The following is a 27,885-nucleotide window of genomic DNA, read 5'->3' as shown; positions in this document are numbered from 1 at the left end:
GATCCCCCGGGTCTGACTCTTTTGATCTTTTGATCTGGGGGTTTTCTGTGGTAGTGTTTTCCGTGAACTTAGGTGGGGGGTGACTGATGTGGACATGTCCCCAAAATATCGTTTCCCCACTTCAGGAGGACGCCAGGTCTCTACATTCCATCATTTTATCACTCTTTTATTATGGTGTGTGTCTCTGTGTGTTTGGGGGGGGGGGGGGGGTTGTCGGCACTGTTTGTCTTGTCATCTTGTTTTTCCAATTTTATTGTATTTTATGCACAGCACTTTGAGTGACATGTGTTTTTGTAAAAGTGCTATATAAATAAAGGTTGATTTGATTTGATTCTGCCATGAGTCAGGCATTTTCTACAGTCTGAAAAACTGAGACTTTCTTATCTCTTTCTAATTTTTTACCTTCATGACTGCTCTCTGTAAAAATTTTAATTTACTTTTTCTTTTTTTTTTATCAGAATTTGAGTGCAGGAGAAGAAAAAAGGAAAAAATAATGTTGTGTTAACATTTATGATTTGCTTCAACTCTACTTGAATTTTTGTTTTCTTCCCCATAAATGATGGGAAATCAAGATTAAACAAAATGAAGGAACTCAAAAAGTCTTATTGTGAGAATTAAAGTATACTTCTTAATTTTACCTTGTTGTTGACCGGAGGATTGGGAGACATTAGTGAATGCAATGTGGAAAACCAAAACCCTCTTAAGCTGACTTCTACAAAAAAAAAAAAAAAAAGAAAGTGCTGTTCTGATTAAGGTAAATGTATTTCTGTTGGATTGAACACCAAATGTCCTGTTTTTTTTATAAAGAGCTTCATAATCTCCATGCTGGTATTGGCATATCGATTGGCTGCTGGCTTGAATTAGGTTAGACGTGACACATATTGACTGGTTTAAGGGACTGTCTCTTTTACAGTCTGGCCAGTTGAAGCTGGACAGTGGATGGTGGAGTTGTGGAGCTTATAAATTCATCATTATGACCTGCAAGTATGGAACATAATAAAATGGACTGATACTGGTGAGTCAGGATTGCGTCATTGTTTCAAGTAATATTGCTTAGAAATAGTGTACACTTGTCATCAAAATTAAACTCAGTGGTTTTATTTAGTGTCGAAAAATGTTATTTTATTATGGTTGTTCAGTTTAAATAAAACCCTGCAAAGTTGTTTTTTCTATTTTGTTTCTCCTTTGATAGAGAGAAAGCGAAAGCAGTTGAAAAAAAATCTTTCAAATGTTTTTCTTGAAGCTAGTCTCTGTTTTAAAGCTGATAAAAATAAGATAAGACAGGCCATAATGACATTGGGGGGGAAAAAAGTCACAATAAAAGGAAAAATGTGAACAAAAAACCTCACAGATTTCTTATTTTACAATTACTTTTAAAATAGTTGACAGCAAAAGGAAACCAATTTGACAAACTTACTTGTCATTGTCACTCTAAGTTTTTGTAAATCTCACACAATGTTTGAGCACAGAAAAAAAAATCCAAACGATGTAAAATACTGCTGCTGTCTTGAAAAGGAAATGTTCCCACAATATATGTTCATAAAATATGTAACAATAAGCAATAAAAAAAATAAAAAAAAGTCTGGTAAAAAAATATATAACATGTATAAATGTACTTATTGGTTTACCTGGGAGGTAGAAATTGATTTCTGTTTGGAGGTGTGGGATTTTTTAACTTCTCTATTCACAAATGTTTTAGGGAGATTTTTGAATATGGGAATATCACTGGATGGACTTTTCCGCAGAACTCACTATTAAAGACCAACTCCCATGAAAATTGGGTTTTGTGTGTTTTTAACATGTTTTTGTAGCAATAAGAAAGACAATTTTTATCAAAATTACATTTCTTTATTCAATTTGGGAATAAAAAGATGGATGACGGGAAGTGTGGGCGGGCTCATTCCCCATCTTAAAGTCCCGTTCACAACTCAGAGGCGAATTTCGGAAGAGCTTTTGCTGCTCTGCAAAAAAATTTGTTCTAGGAAACAATACAGGAGTTTTGCCTTTACCTAAAAACTCATAATTAAAAGACCACTGGGAACGTTTTTATAATAGATCAAAATATGATCGGAGTGTGACTAAATTTTGTGTCCTTTCATATAACAGCACTCAAGGTGCACTAACCCTATAAAACTATACTTACAGCGTTTCAAACAGACACAGATATTACAAAAATGTGACTCCCCCTCTTTTCAGCAGACACGTGGCCTGCTAGAATACTCTTTGATTAAGAGGCAAGGTCCTGCTTCATACTGAGTTCTGTTCATTAAACTGTTCTCTGTAGCCCAAAAACAAGCAAAACTGATGTATTAAAAAAAAGTGACTGATGATTTTTATGACCTAAAACGTACTTAAGCGCAAATAAAGTAGCACAGGAAGATGTAGCACTACGCCTTCTGAGCAGCACAGCAGATATTTATTACCACCAGCTCAGTATTGTCCCAACCACTCATTCTTGCTGTACTACCCCCCTGTGGCCTGCTGGGTTTTCCACACCCTGAGACTTTCTGACATCAGGGTCCCACAGCAACATCCTCTAAAAGAAATGTGCCGCATCGTAAAAAGCTCTTTTCCAGAGGTCTACAAAAGAAAACAACAGTCGAAAAAACATATTGAGAAAGACAAAAAAAAAATATTTAAGGTTTATACTACACATAATTTAGCAGCAAATGAAACCAAAATCCTGAAAATTACTTTGTAAATACATCTCTGAATGATGAAAGCAGTTAATTTTGTTTGGCAAATAAAACACAGAAGAGAGAATAAGGCTGACTAAAAGGTATATTTACAGGACACAAGACTAATGCATAAAAACACACATTGACAGTATTTTGAGACACTTTTGCTTTACAAAAGAGCACTTTCAAATCGGCTCTAAAGTACATTTATGGTGACACAGTGGAAACATTTACTGTGGTTGGATGGATCAACATTTTTTATCATATAAAAAAATACCTGGAAATATCCCCTGAGGGTTTAAAATTACGATTTTAAGCAAAGTTGATTTATGTAAATAATAATGATCAACCTGTACTTGCAATAGCTCTGAGATTGTAGCTTAAGACCTGAAATCTGCAGTGATGTTAAGGTCGTGTCACAAAGCCACTATGTACATTTGGCACACATTGCAAAGATGAAAATTGGTCATACGTGAACATTCGTGGAAAGAGTGAGAAAAGTTGTGGTTGTTACGTGAAATTTCACAGATATTACAAATAAATCACGTTAAAACCACGGAAAAAGAACTAATAAACCACGCAAAGAACATGTAAATCAACGTAGACATAAGCCGTGAGTGATTGCGCTTTTATTAGCCAATTCATTACTGATTCGTGCGTCTGTTATGTCATTTTCATCTGAATATAATTTGTGTGCCGTATACGTGACATAAAAGTTTTACACGGGTGGTACATGCTTGATAAGTCCGTTAGACACACATGGAAGGTCGTGGGAAGCTACAAATTTGCATCTCGCAAAAATCACGCCCAATAGTGTAAGAGTAATAATTGCAAATAAACCACACAAAGTACGTGTAAACTGCGTAATTCTCAACTTGAAACATCTGTGCACATTGACGAGACACGTAAATATTACAAATGTCACGCAGGTATCACAAAAGAACCAAATGTCACATGTGGAAAATGTGCAAAATGTATGAGTGGCTGTGTGACATGCCATTTAGATAGCAGCGTACTCTTAAGGCCTGTTCACACCGGGACGAATTTCGCCGGCGATTTTCGCCGACGTTTAACGCCTCGTGACTAAACAAAGGGCACCAACGAGAGTGTGCACACCGACGCGAAAAAACGCCAGGCGTTAAAGCGTCAAAAAAAAAAAACGCCTCGGGTTCGTTTTTTTTTTTCGACGCGTCGCGTCGAAATCTACTCGACCAATGAGAATGGCGCTTTTGCTCACGTGTCTGGAGCTTCTGAAGTTACAGTAAAACACAACTTGGGGGCGCTCAAACACAAAACTGCCTTGCTGAGCACACATACCAGCGAAGAAGATAGACGCCAAGTAGCGTCTACACAACCGCGAAGCAATAATGACGGACATTCTAAAATATCCCCGAACCAAGCACCAGTTGGAGCTACTGGTGCTTGAAATATTCATGTTTTCTTTGTTTGATTCTGACAAGCGCGTAAATACTTGCTCTCTTCTTCTGAGTGAAAAGCGACTTTAAGAAGCGTAAAGTTGCGCAGCGCCACCTTGTGTACAGGAGTATTTCTGTTTTACATTAAGCGCCATCTAATGTCAGGGAATGAAATTGCATGTTCACTCCACTCATCGTCAGCGAAAATCGCCTGGGTGTGAACACAAAAGACGTGGCGAAAAACGCTGGCGAATAACGCCTGGCGAATATTCGTCCCGGTGTATACGGGCCTTTAAGGCCTGTTCACACCGAGAGGAATTTCGCCGGCGATTTTTGCCGACGTTTAACGCCTCGTGACTAAACAAAGGGCACCAATGTGAGTGTGCACACCGAGGCGAAAAAACGCCACGCGCCAAAGCGTCAAAAAAAAAAAACGCCTCGGGTTCGTTTTTTTTTTCGACGCGTCGCGTCGAAATCTATTCGACCAATGAGAATGGCGCTTTTGCACACGTGTCTGGAGCTTCTGAAGTTACAGTAAAACACAACTTGGGGGCGCTCAAACACAAAACTGCCTTGCTGAGCACACATACCAGCGAAGAAGATAGACGTCAAGTAGCGTCTACACTGCCGCGAAGAAATAATGACGGACATTCTTAAATATCCCCGAACCAAGCACCAGTTGGAGCTACTGGTGCTTGAAATATTCATGTTTTCTTTGTATGATTCTGACAAGCGCGTAAATACTTGCTCTCTTCTTCTGAGTGAAAAGCGACTTTAAGAATCGTAAAGTTGCGCAGCGCCACCTTGTGTACAGGAGTATTTCTGTTTACATTAAGCGCCATCTAATGTCAGGGAATGAAATTGCATGTTCGCTCGGCTCATCGTCAGCGAAAATCGCCTGGGTGTGAACACAAAAGACGTGGCGAAAAACGCTGGCGAATAACGCCGGGCGAATATTCGTCCCGGTGTGTACGGGCCTTTAGAAAACCTACTTTTTATCCAGAGTGCTATTTTTTCTACACAAAGGTAGTGAAGTTTTTTTATTAAGTTAAAGTTAATTAAAAAACTTGTTTTGATTCACCGGAAAAAAAAATGAAAATATCTTGGGTATTTACTGTCACCTAAACCATCAGAGTGAACATCAATTTGGTAAAGAATACTTTTCATTTTCTCCATGACTTGAGGTATTAGTTAGGTGGTTTGTGTTTCAATCCCTTTACTTTTCCATTAAAAATTTTAAAAAGAAAGCCTAGAAATACTAAAGGAAATAGATATCAGGAACATCAAATTTTAAATTAAACTTAGGGGTTTGTGGACCAAAACTACTATGAAGTCACCAGCAGAGGGCTGTCATGCATCAAAAGTGGAATTTTGTATGATTCATGTCCAAAAATGTTTTGTTTCAGTCTTGCTTTCTTTTATATTTTTTTTATCTTTTCTCAGACAAACAAGAATGCTGAGTCAAAGAGAGCACCAAGGTAAATGAATTAATACAGACAAACCCGACCCTGCAGGGTTTTACTTGCCTAACAAAATAATGCAAAAAACAAAATGCATGCAGATATTAAAAAATCCAATGGATTTTATGTTTTACTTTACTTCGCTTTTTAAAGCGTGCCTTTTAATCGCAAACATATGCAGCTGGATGTCTCATTGTCTGTGTCCTGGCCTTGTCCCTGTGTCTCCAGGTGTGTGCAAGCTGCTGTCATTGGTGATGTCTGAAACAGAATCTCCCACCTACAGGGAGGAGGACTACAGATTCCTTCACAGCATGCTGATGGAGAAGAAAGTTCACCTGCTCTTCAAGGTACAGACTCCTTTGCAGCTCAGTGCCACCATTTCATTCATTTTCTTTACAAAGGTGGTTAAAAGAGGAACACAGAGCTCCAGAACAGTCAGGTCCCGATCTACTTAGATATAATCTTAAATCAATGTTCTGAAAGAAAAAAGAACAGTATTATCCAGCAAGTTGATTCAGGAGATCTTCATGTATAAGAAAATGAATTGCCATGCATGCTAATATGCAAATTTCGTCTTTAAATCAAGTAATTGTGTGAAAAAGAACACATTTATTTATAAAGAATCTTTCAAATAAAATTCACACTAAACTGCAACACTAGGACAGTTTTCTCTGCCATTACAAATACCAAGAAGGTCTAAGGTATTCTAAATCCAGCATTAGCAGCTATTACTTGAAACAAATAGTTTAAGTATGACTTTTAGTAGTAGTAACAAGTTTATTTCAAATCAAATCAACATTTACAAGACTACACATACTAATCATACTATCTTTTAAACATAACTTTAAAATGAACAAGATTTTTGCAAGTTTTCATGTTGTCCGATAAATTGTTCCAGAGTGAGACACCCTTTACTGAGATACACTTCGATTTTAATGTTGTCCTTATTTTGGGTTGACAGAATTTGTCGATTCCTCTCAATTTATATTTATTAACAGCATCTCTGTTTTGAAATAAAGATTGAATGTTAGTCGGCAGAGAATTTATTGAAGCTTTATACATGATTTGGGCCGTTTTAAAATCTACAAAGTCCTGCAATTTTAAATTAAATGTATTAAGAAAAAGTGGATTGGTGTGCTCATTATATTTAACTTTGTGAACTAATCTGATGGCTCACTTTTGGAGTATAACTAAAGGATTCAAATTAGTTTTGTAGCAATTTCCCCACACTTCAATACAATAATTTAGATATGCCATTATAAAGGAATGATACAAAATAAATAAAGCGGATTGGTTAAGCATCGAGCTACACCTTTTCATCAAACCAACACATTTAGCCACTTTAGAACGTAAATGATGTATATGAGGTTTCCAACAAAGCTTGTCATCAATAATTACACCCAAAAACACATGTTTATGCACTCTCTCAATTGGTGTATCATTAACAATAATTTCCACTGGCTTTTCCTGCTAAAGAGCATAAATTTAGTCTTTTTTAGATTCAAAGATAATTTGTTCTTACCAAACCAATGTTTTAACTTGTAAAATTCCTGCGTTATGTCACTAAGAAGTTTCTCTAGATTCTGCCCTGAACATAAAATGCTGGTATCATCTGCAAAAAGTATGAATTTCATAATGTTTGACAATTTGCATATATCGTTAATATAAAGTAAAAACAAAGTTGGTCCCAGAATTGAACCTTGAGGTACTCCACATATGATATTCCTATTTCTAGATTTAGTATTACCAATCTGAACAAACTGCTGTCTATCTTCCAGGTAGCTCTTTAACCAGTTTTGTGTTACTCCTCTGATTCCATACTTCACCAATTTCCTTAGTAAAATATGATGGTCAATCGTATCGAAGGCTTTCTGTAGATCAATGAAAAATCCAATACTGAATTTATTTTTTTCAATACAGTTGGTAATCTCTTCCACAAGTTCGATTAAGGCAAATGATGTAGATTTTCCTTGTCCGAAGCCATATTAACTGTTGAATAGCAGATTGTTTTTTTCCATAAAGTTAAGTAATCTGAGATTAAATAATTTCTCTAGAATTTTTGAAAGCTGAGGCAATAAAGAAATTGGACGGTAATTTGTAAAACTTTGCTTATCCCCTGTTTTAAATAAAGGAATTACTTTGGCCGTTTTCATTTTAGTGGGAAACTGCCCACATTTAAATGAGAAATTAAAGATATGTGTAAGTGGTTTGCTAATAGCTTCAGCAACATTCTGAATTGTTTTCATATCAACACCATCCGCATCCTGAGATTTTTTATTACAACATGTCCTAATAGTGTCCAATACCTCACTCTCATTAGTAGGCATGAGAAACATTGTATTTGAATTTGTCTCAATCAAATCACACGGAATTGCATCAACGGTTTCAATCTTTCTGGCTAGTTCAGGTCCAACATTGACAAACAATCTGTTAAATCTATCTGCAATTTCTTCTTTGTCACTAATAACCATGCCACCGTCCACAAAATACTCTGGATAAGATGAAGTGTTTTTACTACGCCCAATTATATTATTCAATGTCTTCCAGATACCCTGAATGTTGACTTTGTTCCTGTCGAGTAATTTAGAGTAGTACTCTTTTTTCCTTTCCCTCAAAATATGAGTTCATTTATTTTTGTATTTTTTATACTTCAGTTCTGACTCAGTGGTCCTCTATTTCAAAAATTGTTTGTATAGGTGATTTTTCTTTTTGCACTCATTTATCAATCCATTTGTTAAACATGGAGTATTTACATTTTTGTCCTTTTTACATTTCCTGATTGGAAAATGTTTGTCAAAACATGAAATGAAAATTTCTATAAAGGAGTTGTAAGCTGTGTTTACATCTGACTCATTGTAAATGGAATCCCAATTATAAGAGGATAGGTCACTCTTTAATTTTTTAAGTGACTGTTCTGATTTAATCCTACAATATACAAAATCATTTTGATTACGTATCTTATGTCTTACATCATATATCATGAAGATTGGAAGATGATCACTAATGTCATTTAGTAATACACCACTAACCACTTTACTATCAAAAATATTTGAAAATATGTTGTCAATTAAAGTGGCACTGTGTGATGTTATTCTGGTCGGTATTGTAATAAGCGGATGCAAATTATTGTTATACATAACATCCAAAAAATCATCCGTATTTTTGTGTTTGTATGGATTTAATAAGTCTATATTGTAATCACCACAAATTATAGTATCTTTTGACTTTTTAATAGAAAATACTTTTTCCATCCATTCGTTGAATACCTTAATGTCTGATCCCGGTGCTCTGTAAACACAACTTACAAGAATATTTTTTCTTTTCTGTAACATAATTTCAACAGTAATGCATTCAAATATTTCCTCCACAGTAAGAGACATATTTTCTATAAGTTGACAATCCATGTTTTTATCAACATATATGGCCACCCCACCTCCTTTCTTGCATGGTCTACTCTTAAAAAACATTTCATAGCCAAACATTTGAAAATCAGTACCTTTGTCTTCATTTATCCATGTTTCTGAGACAGCCACTATATTGAAGGATGTCTCGAAGCAAGACAAGTAGTCCTTCATATAAACAAATTATTTAAACATCTTTATGGATAAATCCTGGCTTGTGGTTCATTAAAACACTGGTAAGGTTAATTGGATTAAGTAACAAATGCAGTCAAAACCCAGCAACTGTTTTATAAATCAAGTAAACATCACAAAATAAAGATTTACCTATTAAATATAACTTATTTTTAAAAGTTACAAGTACTTTAAAGTAAGTTGTGGCACTTGGGGCAGAGGCCATTTCAAGGCCGTCTCACATGATGACCACCACGTACAGTTGGTTCTTTCGTGATTCACGCGTGATATACGTAATTGATAAGTGTTTCTTGCATCCATCAAGGGTTTAGGTCGACGAGTCTGCACTCGAAATCGGTTTTGGTCGGTTGAGAATTTTGCAGTTTAAATGGCGTACAATAATATTGCGCTTTTCTGCCTACAAGGCCCAAAGTGCTTTACAGTCACAGACCCATTCACCCAGTCACACACATTCACACACTGGTGGCGGCTCCGCTGCCGAGCGCTGGCGCCAGCCCGCCGCCAGAGGCAGGGTGAGGTTCAGTGTCTTGCCCAAGGACACTTTGACATATTGGTGTGCAATGCGGGAATTGAACCCGCTCTCTTATTATCATGGGTCGACTGCCCTACCGCTGCTCCACAGCCGCCCAAACATATGTGTAATTTACACACAATTTTTACATACATCTTACACAATTGTGCGTGATTTTTGTGATATGCATATGCGAATTTGTGGCATACCATGACCATTCCATGTATCTCTAATGGACTTTTCAGGCATGTACCACCCATGTACAACTTTTAAATCATAAATAAGCCGCACAAATCTCGGCAAATTACCTAATTGACGCACAAATCACTAATGAATTGCATATAAACAGCGCAATAATCACGCACGGTTCATGTTCTATGTTGATTTACGTGTTCCTTGCGTGGTCTGTAGCTTAAAGTGGTTCATTTATAAGACAACTATCAAAAGAACAGGCAGACGGCTGGTTCCAAATGCAGCAGGTTTATTAGCTCAGCTGTACGTTTACAAAGCTAAATCAGGGTCAGGCAGGCAGGGGTCAACAACAAGCATTGGGGGCATCAGAGGAGAAACAGGGGAAGTCAGTATCCAGGCGAGATTCAGAGCATGCGGCAGGCAAACGGAGTCAGGAGTCAGATACAGAACGAGGACAGGAGGTCAGGAGGTCAGGAGGTCAGGAGGTCAGGAGGTCAGGAGGTCAGGAGGTCAGGAGGTCAGGAGGTCAGGAGGTCAGGAGGTCAGATTCAACTACAACACTTGGTAAAGATAGTAGAGTGGCACAATCAATTCTTCACACTGACTGAGGCTCAGTGCAGTGCTCAAGTATGCTGTGATTGATCGGAAATGAGAGTCAGGTGTGTGGCATCCTGGATGTGTGCGCTGGGGTTGCTGGGAGATGTAGTAAGGTTAGAACTTCTGGGGATGGTTCCCGCCGTTGACCAGAGAGGGGAGACAGAATTCTGACTTCCATGTAAAGACCACAACTTTTCTCACTTTTTCCACGTACATTCACTTATGACCAATTTACGTCCGTACAATATGCCTGAAATGTACGTAGTGCCTGTGTGACCCGACCTTATGCAAGATAAAATGATTGTAATTATTAGTTGATCGATTGAATAATGCATTACAAACACAAACGTACTCTGGTTTTACAGATCCACGAGAGGTTGAAGTGTTTTGAAAGGCAAAGCTGCATCCCAGTCATGGAGCAGGCAGCTTTTACAGCCTTAGAAGTAAGTATTAGATGATTGCATTTGTTTTTTAAAATTAAAGATATAAAATGTACTCATGTATCCAAACTAGTCATCAAAAGTATAGCAAAAACTCTAAGTCCTATAGTGCAGACTGAGATATTTCTAAGAGCCTCCTTCCCCTCCACGTGTACATTTTCCTGCAGAAGGTCCTTAATCCCCCCCTCATACTGTTGGACGAGATGCCAGGCATTTTCCCTTATCTGTCTTACATTTTCCCCTATTCCTTGCCTTCATGTGCTCGTTTCTCCACCCTCAAACCATATTCCGCTGCCTTTGTCCTTTTCCTTTTACAGATTAAATTTCTTTTTTCGCTTTTCACCCCATAAACACTCAATTCTGCTGTTTCCACACTACTTCCCTTATTTGATCTCCTTCCAAAAATCATTTAAAAGCTCTAATAATAATGATATTTACAAAAAAAAAAAAAACTTTTGTTTGCCTTTATTTTCTTTCAGCTGGTGGAGGAGTTAAAAAAACAAACCAGCAGAGATGACGTCAAAGAACTGTGTGCCCTCTTCTCCAAGCCACATTTTAAGGTTAGACTGCAATCGCTTCACAAATTTGTGTGTTATGATGCTTTGCTTAATTGCCAAAACCCCTGATACAGCCATAAAAACAATACGAAAATACGTATTTTTTTGCTCTCCCAAGAGATGGAAGACAGGAATACAACCCCACACTAAAATATGAAACAACGTTCTCTCTGATGAGAAAGAGGAAGGCTAACTGACTTAACTTAAATCAGCTGATTGGTTGAAAAAAAATACAGTTTTGTCTATTTGAGGGAGGTTCATAAAGTGCTCCACATTTTTCGACCTCTTTTGTTAACTGTTTTTTAGGTTCATGTTAGTTAGTAATATTTGGGTATTTTTTTTAAAGACCCACACTGATGAAAATTATGTTTTTTGTGTTTTTAACATGACATGTTTCTTATGATGGTGGACATATGTAAAGAAAATTTAAACTCAAAATTGCATTTCTGAGTTTTTCTTTATTCAAATCTTTGTGAACCATGTGCAGGCAAAAAAAATGCAGTTTGAAAAGGAGAGCATTTGTCACATAGAAAATACGCAGGGGGGACCACAAGCTCTCTACTCCGCTCCATTCTGATGCATCCACTTGCAGACGACTAGATCTTGGCTTTCCTCGTCCGAGCTGGCATCTGGCTCAAACTGTACGGCTGGATAGCTCCAAAATACTTGCCATTTTTGTTGCACCGTTAATGTTAGGTTGGTGGTGGGAGTGGCTGTAAGCTAGCGGGAAAGAGTGTAAACAGATGGATGAAGGGGAGCAGAGGCAGGCTTACTCCGAGCCAACAGTCAGAGATAAATTTCAAATGCACTTCTGGTGCTCTGCAGAAACTATGTCCTAGAAAACGAGACAGGTTTCTGGATTTCATCTTAAAATTGCATAATCATTATTAAAAGACCACTGGGATCACTTTTACGATAGATCAAAAGGATCGGAGTGGGACTTAGGGGAATTTGATCATTTTATGGTACAAGGACCATTAAGATCTAAGACTTTGTTGTTAGGCATAAGCAGGGGTGAAGTTTAGAATTGTTTTGAATATAATTTGAGATTTCAAAGACTTGTCCTTTTCAATTATACTAGCTTAATCTATTTCTGTCTGCATCTTAATTGGAAACATAATGTAGTCGCATGGTGACCATAGACCTACAAACTCCTCATTGAAAAGCTGCTTCAGTTCTGCTTTAGGTTATTGAATCATTTGATCTGCGGGGTGAGGCATGCTGTGTCACTTCCACTGCATGTTGAATCCATTTGCAATCACTTGTTCCTGCAGGTCCATCCAAAACCGTGTGCACGCTCCCCAATGTTTGCTTAGTGTGTTTAAAGTGTCATTTGAGATTGCTGCTAATCTGCTCTGTCTGCTTCAGTGAAGCACAAAAGTTTCCCAGGTAACATTGCATCATTTTTGCGTACTTTAGCTGTTAGCGGTTTTGAAATTGAGCTTAAACGGGGCATTAAACCGTTGATTTTGTAACAACGCAAACATAACCCTTTCTGCAAACTCTAACAAAGTAAAGTAAGTTAAAAAATAAAAAATAAAAAAAGCTCTGGAGATAAACATTTTATGAATCCATTTGAAAAAATGTTGACTGCTGCATGAAACAGCCACCACAAAATAAACTCCGTTTTTACCAGTGCAGTTACAAGTTGATTCATTTTTCCTCTCCGTGTGGCTCACCATGTCTGTGATCTGACATTGAACCGTAATCAGGCGTCACACTTAGTTATCCTAACTGAGCACTTGTGAAAAACCTAACAGAGTTGGGATTCCTTCAGTACACTCATATGAGTCACTCAAAACAACAAATTATATCAACTGTAAATTTTATTTGACTCACTTACACCCCATTATTCACTCTTCCCAGGGTGGTGCTGACATGCATTAACCTCAGTTGCACTACAGAAAATGTGCCCTGGTGCGATGTTTATTATTTTGCTAAAAAAGAAAAGAAAAAAATCTCAAATTGAAAAATCCTTGTGTTTCAGATTTGCTGGCAGATGCATACGCTCACTGAGTTTGCTTTTCCGATAAACGTTGAAAGTCTGGGCTTTTCTTAATGAGAAGCCGAAACTGGACGACAAGTAACAGTTTGTTTAAACAGTTCTGATGGCATTTCTGCTCTTGGCTACATCACAGAAGCTCACACGTACTTATGGGACGCTGGGGATATCATGCTGTAAATGGATGTTTGTTTTTTTTCCTTGAGAAGCTACTTTTGAAAGTAGCCAGAGATGCATTGCTCACATATTGGACACTTGTGAAATGAGCAACTGTTGATGGACATGAGAATAAAAAAATGAGTAACTGACAGACAGATGGGCTGATTCCTAAAATTTGATGAGCAGATGTTTCCCTTCATTCATGTCACAGACATTTTTTTCATACACAGTGACAAAACAAAGAGGGTCTTATTTGGTGTTGCATTGAAAAACAAAAGTGAAGTTTTTCAGCGACATACAGAACATTTTTTTGGAATTTCACAGAAAGCAGATAATGTTAGCGATGTGGGAGGTTTCCTTAAGGACCCAGTCCGATGAAAAACATGTTTTTGGTGTTTTTAACATGTTCTTGGGACATATATTGAGAAAATTAGGATCAAAGTTGCACAGAAGCAGTTTGTCATCCTCATTGGATGTATTTTGCAGAACCTTCTGCAGGTCCATGATGCTGTTGCTCAGAAGGACTTTGAGCCAAGTCTTGCCCCTGTACCTGACGATGCTCTGGATGAAGAGGAGGATTCAGTCAAAATTGTCAGTCTGGTCAAAACCAAAGAGCCACTGGTGAGTAGTTATTTCTTAAATTCTATCCAAGTTTACTTTTTTGAGGAAGATCGTTCACCTGTAATAGGGTTTTGCACTCATGAACATCATAAAGATTTTTTCCCCAGACAAGATTTCAAAAAGATACCAGGTTGGATGTTTTCTGTTGGTTGCAAAGTTGAACTTGTTCACTTCTGAACAAAAAAGCCTCATAAGAACCATTCACCACATTGGGCCTTCAGTTTACCTCACAGATTTTAGGTTCACATAGAATGTAGAGTTTTTATTTATTTTGTTTCCCTTACATCAATTCTCAGTGTGATGAGCTGCAACAGACAGCACTAAAACAAATTTGAGAAATTTCAACAGAAAATGCAATTCTAAATTTCTGTTGGAGGTGTCTGTTTCCCAAATTTTGTCTTCATTTTGTTTAACAAGAATGTTAGTAAAAGGAGAGGAGGAAAAATGTTATTAGGAGCTGCCAACATTAAACACTAAACTGCTATTGATTGACAATAAGAACAAGAATCTGAGGTCATTATGAGGTCACACGACTGGCAACCATGAAAAAAATGTGAAGTTTTTGGAATCCCATTTCAGTGTACATTAAATTTAAAAAACACAGCTAATTTGAGTATTTTGCATGCATAATTTGTAAGGCTTTTATTTTGGAGGGAAGTATTTTGAAGTTTTTTATTTAGAAAATTAACACGAACTACATATAGGGTGGTACATGCAATATACCATATTTTTCAGGTCAATACAACCCATCATTGTGACAAAGGTGAATACTTCTTTCAATAATTAAACATGTTTTGTTTTCTCATATACATAATAAAGCTTTTCTATCATTTAAAAGCGTTTGTCCTCATGTGTTTTCATTTAAGCTTCCAGGGGGCGGTCTACTCCAATCATATTGGACATACTTTTGTATCGATCCTTCAATAAGACATGAAATGACCTTTTACTGACACAATCGGTCAGTTGATTAGTCCGACATGTTCCTGTTCTTTGCTGCTCGTAGTTCTCTTTCCTTTGTGATCTGCACCGCATCAATGACATCTGTGGAAAAATAACTGATTTGGAAAATCTTTTCCATCTTTTCTTGTGTTAGATGAAAACAGCTAAAAAAAAGCTGGATTGATGGAACAATAAAGAAGAAGCTTGTGTGCAGATTGCTTGGTAGTTTGACCCACTTTGTCTCCCTACTAATGCTGTTCTATCACTGACTAATCCTCATCCTCAAGGGGGCAACAATCAAGAAAGACAAATCTACAGGGGCAATTGTTGTGGCAAGAATCATGAGAGGAGGTGCGGCTGACAAAAGTGGTAAGCTGATAAAAGCGTTCATTTAAAGTCCCACTCCAATCATCTTTTGTTCTATTATAAAATGGTTCTCAGGGGTCTTTTAATTATGATTATGTCATTTTAAGAAAAAAATTAGAAGGCCTGTGTTGTTGTCTAGGACATAGTTTCTGCAGAGCGGCAGTAGTCCATCATCCATCTGCTTATATGCTTGCTTACAGCCCCTCACAACCCCAACATAGCTTTACCGTTGCAACCAAAATGGGGAGCAGTTTTAAGGCCCGTACACACCGGGACGAATATTCGCCCGGCGTTATCCGCCAGCGTTTTTCGCCACGTTTTTTGTGTTCACACCCAGGTGATTTTCGCTGACGATGAGCCGAGCGAACATGCAATTTCATTCCCTGACATTAGATGGCGCTTAATGTAAACAGAAATACTCCTGTACACAAGGTGGCGCTGCGCAACTTTACGCTTCTTAAACTCGCTTTTCCCTCAGAAGAAGAGAACAAGTATGGCTTGTCAGAATCATACAAAGAAAACATGAATATTTCAAGCACCAGTTGCTCCAACCCCCAAGTTGTGTTTTACTGTAACTTCAGAAGCTCCAGACACGTGTGCAATAGCGCCATTCTCATTGGTCGAATAGATTTCGACGCGACGTGTCAAAAAAAAAAAAAAGAACCCGAGGCGTTTTTTTTTTTGACGCTTTGATGCGTGTCTTTTTTTCGCATTGGTGTGCACACTCTCATTGGTGCCCTTTGTTTAGTCACGAGGCGTTAAACGTCGGCGAAAATCGCGCGCGAAATTCGTCCCGGTGTGTACGGGCCTTAATCATACAGTTTTGAGCCAGATTCCAGCTCGGATGAGGAAAACGAAAACATACATGGATCTATTTGTCTGCAAGTGGATGCATCGGACTGGAGCGGAGCTTGTGTCCTTCCAATTGTACCACTTAAGCTATTTCCACCTTTTTTGCTCCTGATTCATAAAAATTTGAATAAAGAAATGCTCAGAAATGCAGCTTTAAGCCTATTTTTCTTCTTATATGTCTTCCATGATTAGGGAAATGGCACAAGAACGTGTTAAAAAAACAAATGCACGATTTTCATTGGAGATGGTCTTTAACTGTGAGATTAAAGAATATAAAAATAGAATATCCAGACACATATCTTCTTATTTTTTATTTTTATTTTTAATTAATATCTCTCCGAAGGCCTGATCCATGAGGGAGATGAGCTAAAGGAGGTGAACGGGGTTCCTCTGGAGTACAAGAAACCAAAAGAGGTTCTTCCGCTTCTGGTTGGTGATGATATCCTTTTCTGGTTCTTTCTTTTGAACATTTTTTGTGATTATTTGCGGACTACAACAAAATAATGATAATACAACAAAATAAAAGAAAGATTTTAGATATAAAGACAGTCATCCTTCAACGATCATTCTGAGACTGCTGAAGTTTGCCTTTCCATTCATCTTTTGAAACAAATATGGTAAAGCATATCCGTTCTTCCATTTTCTGTCCAATTTGACCTTTTTAAACAATGTTCATCAAAACGAATTATGCATTTCTAACATTGGAATTATTTTTTGCCTCTGCAAAACATCTATGAAAAAATTGTGGAAAGAAATTTATTTTTTTTTGTAGATATTTCAAATGTTTATTTTCCCTTAAAATAAAGGTTATTTGACTAACGTAGGAATTATATTAAATTTCTCTGACAAATTGTTCAAAACTTGAATTGATTTGTTAAATCTAAAGATGGACCTCATATTTTATTATGAATTAAAAAAGGTCAATTCACTTCATCAAAGTAATTTTCTTGTCTGAAATGGTTTGAAAATGTTAGATTTCTTAGAATATTGGAATTTGTTGACTTTTCCAAAAGTCAGAGTTAAATGGAATGGCATTTACCCTTCAACAATGTTTTTTTAATCAATAAACTATCAACGGATTTAGCCAAAGAGGTGATTTTGTCTTTCTGTTTTACATTATTGTGCCAATAATATGGTGATAAGATTCGGGAAGTTCTTGTGTTCTGAACAGTCAATTTACAGTTAACTGTGTGTGTCTGCATTTCTGCAGGCTCGCTCTCAAAGTGAAATTAAGTTCAAAATTGTTCCTGGATCTTTCACAGAGGACCTGCCATCAGATAAAATAAAGGTAATCAGAGTGCACGTCATATGTCAGACATTGTGTGAGAACATTTGATTCGATTATCCACGGTCACATCCTGTTGCAGTCATGTAGAGTCAAATGTATGTCGAGGTAAAGGCAACAATTATTTTACAGCAATTCTTAAGCTGCATCATTTTAGTTCAATATCAAAAATAAAATTTCAGGCTTCATGCTGAAGCCACTTATTTCTAAAATCAAGTAATAATCGATTGTCTGCACTTTCGCCCACTGAAAGACCATACTAGAGACCAAGCAGTAGACCAAAAAAGAAAAATTTCTGTTAAGAAGGAAGTTAAATCACAAATATTAATAATAATAATAATAATAATAATAATAATGGAAAATTGGATGGTTGAAAATACAACAGACTTTCATCTTTTGTTTTGGGCGCTTTTATTTTTTTATATGCTCTCCTCAGCTGTTTGTGCAGGCTCTGTTTGACTACAGCCCTCTGGAGGATCCCACCGTGCCATGTAAAGATGCTGCCATGGCCTTTAAAAGAGGCGATGTCCTCCAGATTGTAAATATGGATGATGATACCTGGTGGCAGGCACGCAGTGCAGGAAATGATGACAGCCGGGCCGGGCTTATTCCCTCAAAGCAGCTGCAGGAAAGGTATGGCTTTATGTCATCTTCCTTCAAAGAAGACAACAAGAATACAGATATTTTTAATCTCCGTTTTTTTTTTGCTTTCTGCAGAAGATTTATGTTACAGCGACCCAAACCCTTGTTTAAACCTCAGCGACCTCGACCAGCAGGTGAGAAACCAGTATTTTCTATAAAACAGCTCCACCTGAGAGACATAAAACACTTTCAAACAACATTTCAGAGCTCCTCGACTGCTAAAATGAGGGGTGAGGGGTATGTGTGAAGGTCCTGAGGAGAGCTGAGGTCACGGATGAGCTCAGCTGCCCTCCACTTGTACTAACTTCCTTTGTTTTCTCCACATGCTCCACAGATGAAGGGGGAGGTACTGTCAAGTTTACTTTTGAAATGTTGCTGTCAGCATTAGTACAGACAAAGCTTGAGTGTTAGCTTTTTTATTTTTTAGATTTAAAGACGAAGCAGTTTAAACTTAAATGGTAATGAAACACTGTGGTAGTTAAAGATAACAATCAAATATCTCTTACTTTTTTCTCAATCCTCTTCTAGTTTCATCCTCTGAAGAAGGTCCTGATTATGCAGCTATAACCGGGATTCACATTCGTAAGATGTTTGGCTTGTTCATACTAATAGTGCTTAAAAGTCCAACTCGGCAAAAGCGGATGTTCAGCAGGAAGACATGAAAACACAAAGCACAACTCCAGATAAGACACAATTAAAGGGGGTAGTACTTCATGCAGGTATGAAAGCTGTGTTTTTTGACCACTGTGATGTGGTTCTGTCAAAATAACAGGCAGACAGCTGGATCCAAATGCAGCAGGTTTATTAGCTCAGCTAAAAATCCACAAAGCTAAATCAGGGTCAGGCAGACAGGGGTCAATAACAGGAATTAGATCATAAGAGGAGAGACTGAGTAGTCAGGATCCAAGTGGGAATTGGGGCAGGCAGCAGACAAACAGATTCAGAAACAGGGTCAGTAGACAGACGATCAAATCCCAATATAACACTCTGTAAGGAAGTCAGAGCGGCACCAACCATACTTCGCACTGAGCTTCACTCAGTGCAGTGCTTAAGTATGCTGTGGTGGATTGAGTGAAAGAGTGTCAGTTGTGTGGCATCCAGCAAGTGTGCACCAGGGGTTGCTGGGAGTTGTAGTGTGGCTAGAACCTTGGGAACGGCTCCAGTCGGTGACCAGAGGGGAAGACAGAGCTCTAACTTCTGGCACGTACACTGGGGTGCCGTAAGAGAGTGTCAGGCGTGTTATGGAAAATTATTTAATTTCGCCCAAATTGTCTAAAATCAAATCAGCTCTGTTAATGCAAACAGGCCCAGGTTTCCAACCGAGGAGGTGGAAATTTAAAGGCTTGTTCTTTAAGTTTATTTGATTCTTCTTCAAGATACTTTAATAAAACACCTTTATATTATAAATACATACAACATAGTTTTGAAGTTTTTACATTTTTTTAAAGATGGTTCGCCTTGTGGGTCAGGACAAAGGAAAGAGAAAATGTTTACCTTGGCTCAGACACAGGGGATGCTTTATTGAACACAGCAAGACCCATCAAAAAATAATTGCATGTAGATAAATGTGGCCCTACTAAACATAGGTGATGATTTCTTATTTCAGTTGGTCAGAAAAATATTGATATGGGAGTAAATATGGGTTACCAAGTCTGAATTGATTTTGTGGATGTCTAGACTCCTGCCGCCAGGTGGCTAACATGTTCACACAAGCAGCAATTTTTCTCTTTTTTAAGCTGTTAGACATGACTGCTTTCCTCTGAATCAAATGGTGCATTTAGCAGATTTAGAACAGATTTAGCATTAAGATAATAATAATTTCAGGTATTGCAATACACTTTTAAATTTAGATTTGTGATGCTTTGCAACTTTGGGAATATTGTAAGGACTCTTTTCTAGTTTTTCCTTGGTTGTGTGTGCCACTTCGTGGGTTGTCTTACCTAAAAGTGGACAAATGGTTTTGTAATGCTGTAGGTATAAACACACCTGACTTGTACATTTTCCAAGCTGGTTTAAGGAGAAGTTTTCGACTGAGCAGAAAAAGCAGCCGGACCAAAAATGCTTCCTGGTTCTGGAGATGGAGCACAGAGGTACATGGGGTGCTATGTCCACATACCTACAGAGAGGTGGTTCCTTCCCTGAGAGAGGCAAAAGACAAACACCGCCTGGTCATCCTGATTGGTAAGTTTATCCTGGTGAAGAAGGTGGAGGTTCAAAGGTTGAAAGAACAGTGTTAGTCCAAGTGAAAATTGATAGTTTGAACAATTAATGAATTTCATCAATACATAAAATGGAATAAACAATTTAAAAAAGGGATAGTTTGTAAACCTAAATGTTCTTTTTCCCAACAAAATATGGCTTTGTGCAGATACAGAAAAAATGTGGTTTTGTACTAAATATCTGGATCTCCTATTACATATCACCTTACAGTTGTTTTATAAACCTTCTGTACACAGTAAAAGAAAAAGAACAAAAAGAAAAGCAAGAAGTAAAACTAATAAATAAACAAACAAAAAACATGAAAAAAAAAACATCATAAGTTTATACATGCATCCATTATCAGATCAAAATGGGAAATTACTTTTCATAGAAAAACTTTGTAAAGAATGGAAGACATAGTCCAAATAAGGTTTTCATAATTTGGAGAGAAAAAATCTGTTGCAGAGGGTACTTTACATGTTTTAGGTGTTCTAAAGGGATATTGTCCAGAAATTGGAAAACACCTTTATAGTAAATCGAAAGATATACTTCTTTTTTATGGTCCACCAAGTAATTCTAAACAATAGGCAGCTTTCTGTCTGAAAAAGAAAAAATAAACCGCATCCAGAGCAGGAGGTGGATAATGCTTCCTAAAGCAGCTAGCTTTCATGCTACTTTCTCACAGACTTGAATTTCAGAGGTTTACAAGAAATGAAAATAAAATAAAATATTTGTCCAGTATCAGACTTTTTATTTACCATCAAGTAGCGACTGGATGGCTCAGTTAGCTGCGTGTCTGACTGGCGCATGGGAAATCAGGGTTTGTTTCCCAGGGGCGCAATGAGCTTCATTCAGTGTGGGTGGTTTGGCAAGACCCTTTACGCTACTAACTCTGTAGCCACAAGAGGGCCCAAATCTGGGTCCCCCTGTGCCGTTCCTAGCCCGAATAAAATACAGGGTTGTTTCAGGAAGGGCATCCGGCATAAAAATCTGTGCGAATCAGTGAAAACTTATTTGCTTTGGCAATATGCCGAAAGGTGAACAGCATCAACAACTATCAATAACATTTATGCTATTCACTGACTGATTACCAATCTTTCATAGTTCAAATTATATTATGGATAATTTTATATTAATTTTTGACAATTGCTATGTAAAAATCGTAACATTCTTTCCATTTATATGCATTTTTTAGATAGATTTTTTTGTATTTTTATTTCATCTTTACATCCTTTCTTCATCAATTTATATGTATGTCTGTCTAAATGTCTGCTTGTCTAAATACTTTATATAACCTGATTCCACCAAAGTAAATAACAGCATTAATGAAGCTTCACCAGATCAAAAGAAAAGGTAATGCGCTGATGAAGATTTATGCTTCAAATCTTGAGTGCAAGAACAATCTGATCCCATGAGAGCCATGAAAATGCCTCACAAGTGGTCCAATTCGGAATAAATTGTGTTACCCTAAGTTTCTCTCAGTGGCCCAACCCATCCCTGTTCTGCCAATGCTGCAGGTCTGCTCTGTATATTTCAGAGCCATGTGTTTCTCTGGAGAGTTTTACAATGAAAACAGTTGAAGGTTGTTTTTTTTTTAAAGTTATATTAAGATACAAGTGGAGGTCATCTGTGACTAAAAGAAAGACTGGTAGATGAAAGACAGGGAGGACACAACTTATAGAAATGAGTCCTAAACAATAAATAGATGTGGACTAAATCTATCATCGGACAATTTCTCCATCATCAAACTAGTAAAGTTGGGATAAGAATTCAGGTTCTGACCCCTTTAATTGAGTTGGAGTTTACCTCGTCTCTGGATTATGTTTTAGTGTCCGCTGGGAAACCTTTTTAAAGACCTGAATTCATCATTAAGAATACATTGTATAATTTATTGGCAATGAAAATTGAGGCCAGAGAAAAAACAAAACCCGAATCTTTAATCCAGAAACGGGTGAATAATGTCCGACGAGGTCAGACATATATCCTTTCTGCTCGTCCAATAAACACATCTTTTAAGAAACAATAGACTGTTGTGCCCCAGGATAGCTGGTAAAAGTGATCACCTGTCACTTTAAGTACTTTTAGATTCTTTAACTTAAAAAAAAAGCCACAAAAGGGTATCAAGGCAGGCTGATGGGGCTTCTCTGCAGTTCTATATGCGGCTGGAGAATTCATCAGCAGTGTAAGAGCAGCAAGTCCATTAACTTGAATATAGTAATGTATTAAGCTTGTGATGGAAAAGGCAGGTATGTCAGGAATCTTACTTTTCAACTATGATCCATCAGTCTGATGCAATTTAGGGTTTGCAGTCTGAGAAAATACCAGAACAGAGTGTGTTTGTGTGAGCATCCTAAACCGCAGTGTCACAGATACTTTATCGATTTGGTGAGGTTACATTTGAATACAATGATATGGATTTTCCAGAGCAAGAGCACTGAACAGAATAATGCAGACAGAGGGCGGATTAAACATCATATTGAAATCAGAATGAAATCAAAGCTCTGTCTGACTTTCTCCTGCCCTCCTCCTCCTGATGTGTAAGACAGATGCATGATTTTGTGTCAGGCTCGCTTTGAGAAAAACATTGACACACAGTGATGTTGAGAAATAAAACCAACAAAGAGAAATGAGAGGTTTGACCTTTGTCTTAAAGGGCCAAGTGGCGTTGGCGTGAATGAACTGAAGAGAAGGCTGGTCATCTCTGACCCTGACCGCTATGGCATCAGTGTACCCTGTAAGCCGGACATCTTGGATACAAGCTGTTTTGTTTTCTGCAAACATAAAAAAAGGTATTGGCCTTCTTTTCCTCTGTCAGACACCACTCGAGAGAAGAAAGGACAGGAAAGGGAAGGAGTGGATTATCACTTTGTGTCAGTTCATAAGTTTGAAGAGGATATTTTGAATCACAGGTACAAGAATAGTCCTATCTTCATTTTTATTCATCTCCTTTTTCAAACGATCTAGTTTTTCTAAGTTAATTCAAGTGAATAACTTTTTTCCCATCTGCCTTCAGGCTCATAGAATATGGCAGTTATAGGGGTCACTACTATGGAACGAGTCTAGATTCAGTGCACAGAGTGATGGTGACAGGCAAGATGTGCCTCATGGATGTGCACCCCAGTGTAAGTGTTGACAATTCTTAAACTTTGTTTAATGTTATGTACACACCAGGCATGTGATGCCTGAACATACTTAACATTACATTAAGATCTCTACTAAAACCACTAAGAAATCCAGTAACTCAGTTACTTCACTAATCCAAATAACGTAAAACAATAAATTGGAGAATTCTGTTTTTTGATTCTATAAAAGCAAATATCATAGATACCATTTACCTTTTATCAACAATTCGTTGTACCCAAACTATTCCCATATCCTGCTTTTTTCCCATTTTCACTCTAGAAAGTAAAGTTCATTGACGCGTCTAAATTCAAACCACACGTGGTGTTTGTGAAGCCCCCAAACATCGAAGAACTGCGTCTCACAAGACGAAGAGTCAAGTTTCTATGTGACAAAGGGGACCCGAACCAAGTCAGGACGTTTACAGTAAGAAAACTATTGACTATAAGAGTTTGAAGTGAAATACAACACTTGTTGGTGGGTGAAGTGACACCACATTTAAATGTAAAACTTTTTTTTTTTAATCCTACTAAATTTTCTGCACTTGTCATTGGGTACATCCATCCATCTTTATGAAAACTTGCAGGAAAGCTTGATATGGTTTGCAAAAAGAAAAGGATGGGCCGCTCCTCCTATCCACTGACTGCAATAAACCACACAGTCAATGGTTTTAACCTCATTGCCTTCTGGATGGAACTTCTTTCTAGATGTCTAACTGTTTTTTTAATTCTTGTTAATTTTTGTCATAGACACGCAACTTTCTTTTAACCTTTTATTCATTTATTTAAAAACATAGCCCAATAAAAAAAATGACTCAAAACAGTTATAAAGCCACCCATCATTGTTAGAATAATAGTTAGTTCATCCGTATTATTCGTCAGTTTAATAGCTAAATTACACATGCAAAGAACACAGATAAAATTTTAGGGAACAAACATACACTGTACATGTATATATATATATATATATATATATATATATATATATATATATTTATTTATTTGTCATCCAGTCTCTTTTTCTAGTACAAACTGCACATTAACATGGAGATTTATATTTTTGCTAAAGTTATAATACCAAGTAAAACATCTTAAATATTCTTATACTTTATACGTGATGCAAAGAAAAGCTAGATAAAGAAATGAGCAAACTGCATTTTTTGTGCGAGGACATAAGGCTTTACACGTAACCCTTGCAAAGACAAAACAAAAAAACGGCATCATTACACTACACATGCCTGACCAGATTTGGATTTAGGAGACATTTAGGAGGTAAAACATATGCCGTGTGGCTTATTACTCCATGATCAACTTTGGAGTAATAAGAGTTTTATCTTGTGTTTTTATCTAGTTTGAATTTTTTTAAGCAGTTTGAATTTTTCATCACCCTGTTGGGTTTGTGGCCCTGTCTAAACAGGCAACATGCATGTTTTAGTGAACACATGTTTTCACCAAGACAGAAAGATGGAAATTCAGTTCCCAAATTCCCATCTGGCGTCACTGTTTGACCCCAACTGTTCACGTGGGCCTTATAAAAGCCTGTAAGGTCATACAGCTGTGTGACACCATGGTTGTGGTGGTTTTCGCAATGCCAGGCATCACAGCCCCTTCAAAAAACCTGACCAAAGTCATAAAAATCTATGTAAATAAAAGACAATAAAATAAAAATCTGAATAAAATATACGTTTTCTGATAAATTAAAGAAGTAGCTGCAATGAAAGAGGGCACCTGTTTTCCACCTGTCTAAGAGGTTCTAGTGACTTCCACCACAGCTGGTGATAGAACATTTCCTGTCTCTTAGCATTTAATTATCAGTCTTGTCTTGGTCAGGGTGGTTCATTGGTTATGGCTCTGCCATATTATCTCACAGTAAACTTTTCAAGGGTTATTTAAGTCACCATGTGGCTGAGCTCCAGTTACACAACAGTAGCCCCAGAAGTACTGGATAATGACCATACACAAGTATGGTTTGATGTCCAATCAATTTATCTAATGCAGATATTAGAGGGTGTCATTTGTGGTGTCATAGGAGGAGAACTTCCAAGACATGATCGACTTGTCTGAAACCATGGAGATCCAGTATGGTCATCTATTTGACAAGATCATCATCAACGGAGATGTTACCACAGCATTTAAAGAGCTGAAGGAAGATCTCGAGAAGCTGGCAGAGCCTGGGGTCCAATGGGTTCCTGCGGAGTGGAGTCGACCGACTCTAAAAAAAACACAAAGGAGTTGCGGTCATCTAACGGGCCTCTTTTGAGCTGAGACTACTTTTGTATTCATCTTGTTTTTTAACTGGCCTATACCATACAAAATCAACTTTTTGAGCATTTGAGTATTTTCACACAAAACAACCCCAAAGCGGTATTTTGATCTGTTCACGTATTTCTGAGTATTCCTCTAAAAACCTGAGCACCAGCCCCTCCCAACCCACGAAAACGAGTGGGTCCACTTTGTGATGTCACAAAGTGAGGAACAGCCCCTTCCAGGAAGAGTCTGCACTGCCAGCACCGCTTCCAGGCCATCAAACACACCTTTCTCCATGGACATATTATATGCACAATATGAACATTCATCTTTGCAAAAGTCCAGATGTTGTTTGTTTTCATGGGTAAGAAGCAGACATGCTACCGATGTCATGAAATGGGCGGCACTCACATGGAGCAAAAGCCAATGCCTCAAAGATCAAGTCGTCTTACTTCTGTGTAGGAAAAGGAGCTGCGAAAATAACTAATATTTCATTAAAAATTTGTTCTTTAATGTGCTAAAAGTGTATTATCATACAGTAATTATTGATATAGTTTACTCTGGAAGGCTTAAAAATAGCATGATGTAGGCCCTTTAAAGTCAAATTAGCAAGAAACAGAGAAAACTTTCACACACACACACAAATATTTATGTAGACACACAAGTAGAATGTATTCTTTTCTTAGTGTACCTTGGACAGAATCCTGCTAAAAAAATAAAAAAAGAGAAAAAAAATTAAAACTTATCAATTGTATAAACTGATCTAGTGCTGCAACTCATTTTAACTGTACTCCACACCAGATTAATATGATTGGCAGTCATCAGGAATGCATATTGCCAATGACTTCTACATGAAACCAAAATGATATGTAATATACAATCAAATAAAAACGTTAAAACACTTGTAATTATTATATTAAAATGTTATCTTTACATGTGTCAGTTCCATTGAATTGATTCCATCTCAGCATTAGTGAGACTCTGGTACCCATGTTTGAATGCCCCCCACTGATCTTCACCTAAATCATCTTAATAGCTGCATTCCCGGACAAATCATGCTGATCCCTTCCTCTTTTTTGGTTACTCAATTGGGTGTGAAGGAGTGTTAATGCGTCTGTCATGTCATGTTTGGGAGGAAGAGGAGCCTGACTGATGTGGGGAAATGAAAAAGGCTTTCAAGGGACTGAGGCCTTCACAGTCATTCAACTCAAAGTTATGACCACTCATAAAGGCTCACTGTGCTGTGGGGCTCCGTACGCAGCAGATGACAAGGAAGGGCGAAACTGCAGTTATATGGCAAGATTATTAAAAATGTCAGACAAGACTGGGCATGCAAAGAAGGTGGTGACTCGAATGAGTTAAGATCAAGCCACTGGTATGATTGCTTGCTCTTTGGTCGCCACAACACATAAACACTGTCTGTCAAGCCAAAACCAAACCTTAGCAAAGCTTGTCGGTGTACATAATTTCACGACAGCAATGAGGATCTGCAGGCACTTCTCTGAGATCATAACAATGCCATTAAAGACACCAGAAGGATCCAAAGAAAACCCATGTTCACTGTAGTTGCCACTGCAAACATGACCCAGAATATGATGTCAGTTGGTTTTGGTGTATTTTCCCCAAACACGCTTATTTCATACTAGCAAAAACAAATATGACTCGGGTTAATCAATACCAGGTTGCACAGTGGTTAGTACCTTTGCCTCACAGTAACAATGCAAACTCCACCTTTCTGTGTGGCGTTTGCATGTTCTCCCATGCATGTGCGGGTTTTCTCCAGGCACTCTTGCTTCCTCCCACAGTCCAAAAACATGCTTTATAGGTTGATTGATTACTCTAAGTTGTCCATAAGTGTGACTGTGGTTTTGTAATTGTGTGACCGTGCAACAAACTGGCCACCTGTCCAGGGTGTACCCTTCCTTACCTGGGTACACCGTATTGGGTACTGGCACAGGGAGACCCAAACTTGTGCCAGTCCTGTGCAGACCCCTGTTGTTTGCACTATTAA

At 37.7% G+C, this 27,885-nt stretch overlaps 1 protein-coding gene across 1 annotated transcript; it reads left to right on the top strand.

Moving 5' to 3' along the window:
• The first annotated feature begins 920 nt into the window (after positions 1-920).
• Positions 921-26,030, top strand: LOC101168988 (MAGUK p55 subfamily member 7-like). The gene is made up of 17 exons (XM_078934126.1): positions 921-1,015; positions 5,537-5,571; positions 5,782-5,900; positions 10,812-10,889; positions 11,366-11,446; positions 14,091-14,225; positions 15,452-15,533; positions 16,726-16,811; positions 17,593-17,670; positions 18,104-18,300; positions 18,385-18,443; positions 20,317-20,490; positions 23,162-23,242; positions 23,324-23,417; positions 23,522-23,630; positions 23,911-24,054; positions 25,657-26,030. Exons 2-17 carry the CDS (start codon positions 5,547-5,549, stop codon positions 25,885-25,887), a joined length of 1,773 nt encoding a protein of 590 aa, XP_078790252.1. The 5' UTR covers positions 921-1,015; positions 5,537-5,546; the 3' UTR covers positions 25,888-26,030.
• The last annotated feature ends 1,855 nt before the right edge of the window (positions 26,031-27,885 follow it).

The sequence above is a fragment of the Oryzias latipes genome, chromosome 17 (genome assembly GCF_053564925.1).
Source record: "Oryzias latipes strain Hd-rR chromosome 17, Olatipes_Hd-rR_3.1".
Classification (NCBI taxonomy): Eukaryota; Metazoa; Chordata; class Actinopteri; order Beloniformes; family Adrianichthyidae; genus Oryzias; species Oryzias latipes.
The sequence above is the reverse complement of the archived record's forward strand: the minus strand, read 5'-3'. Positions and strand labels throughout refer to the sequence as shown.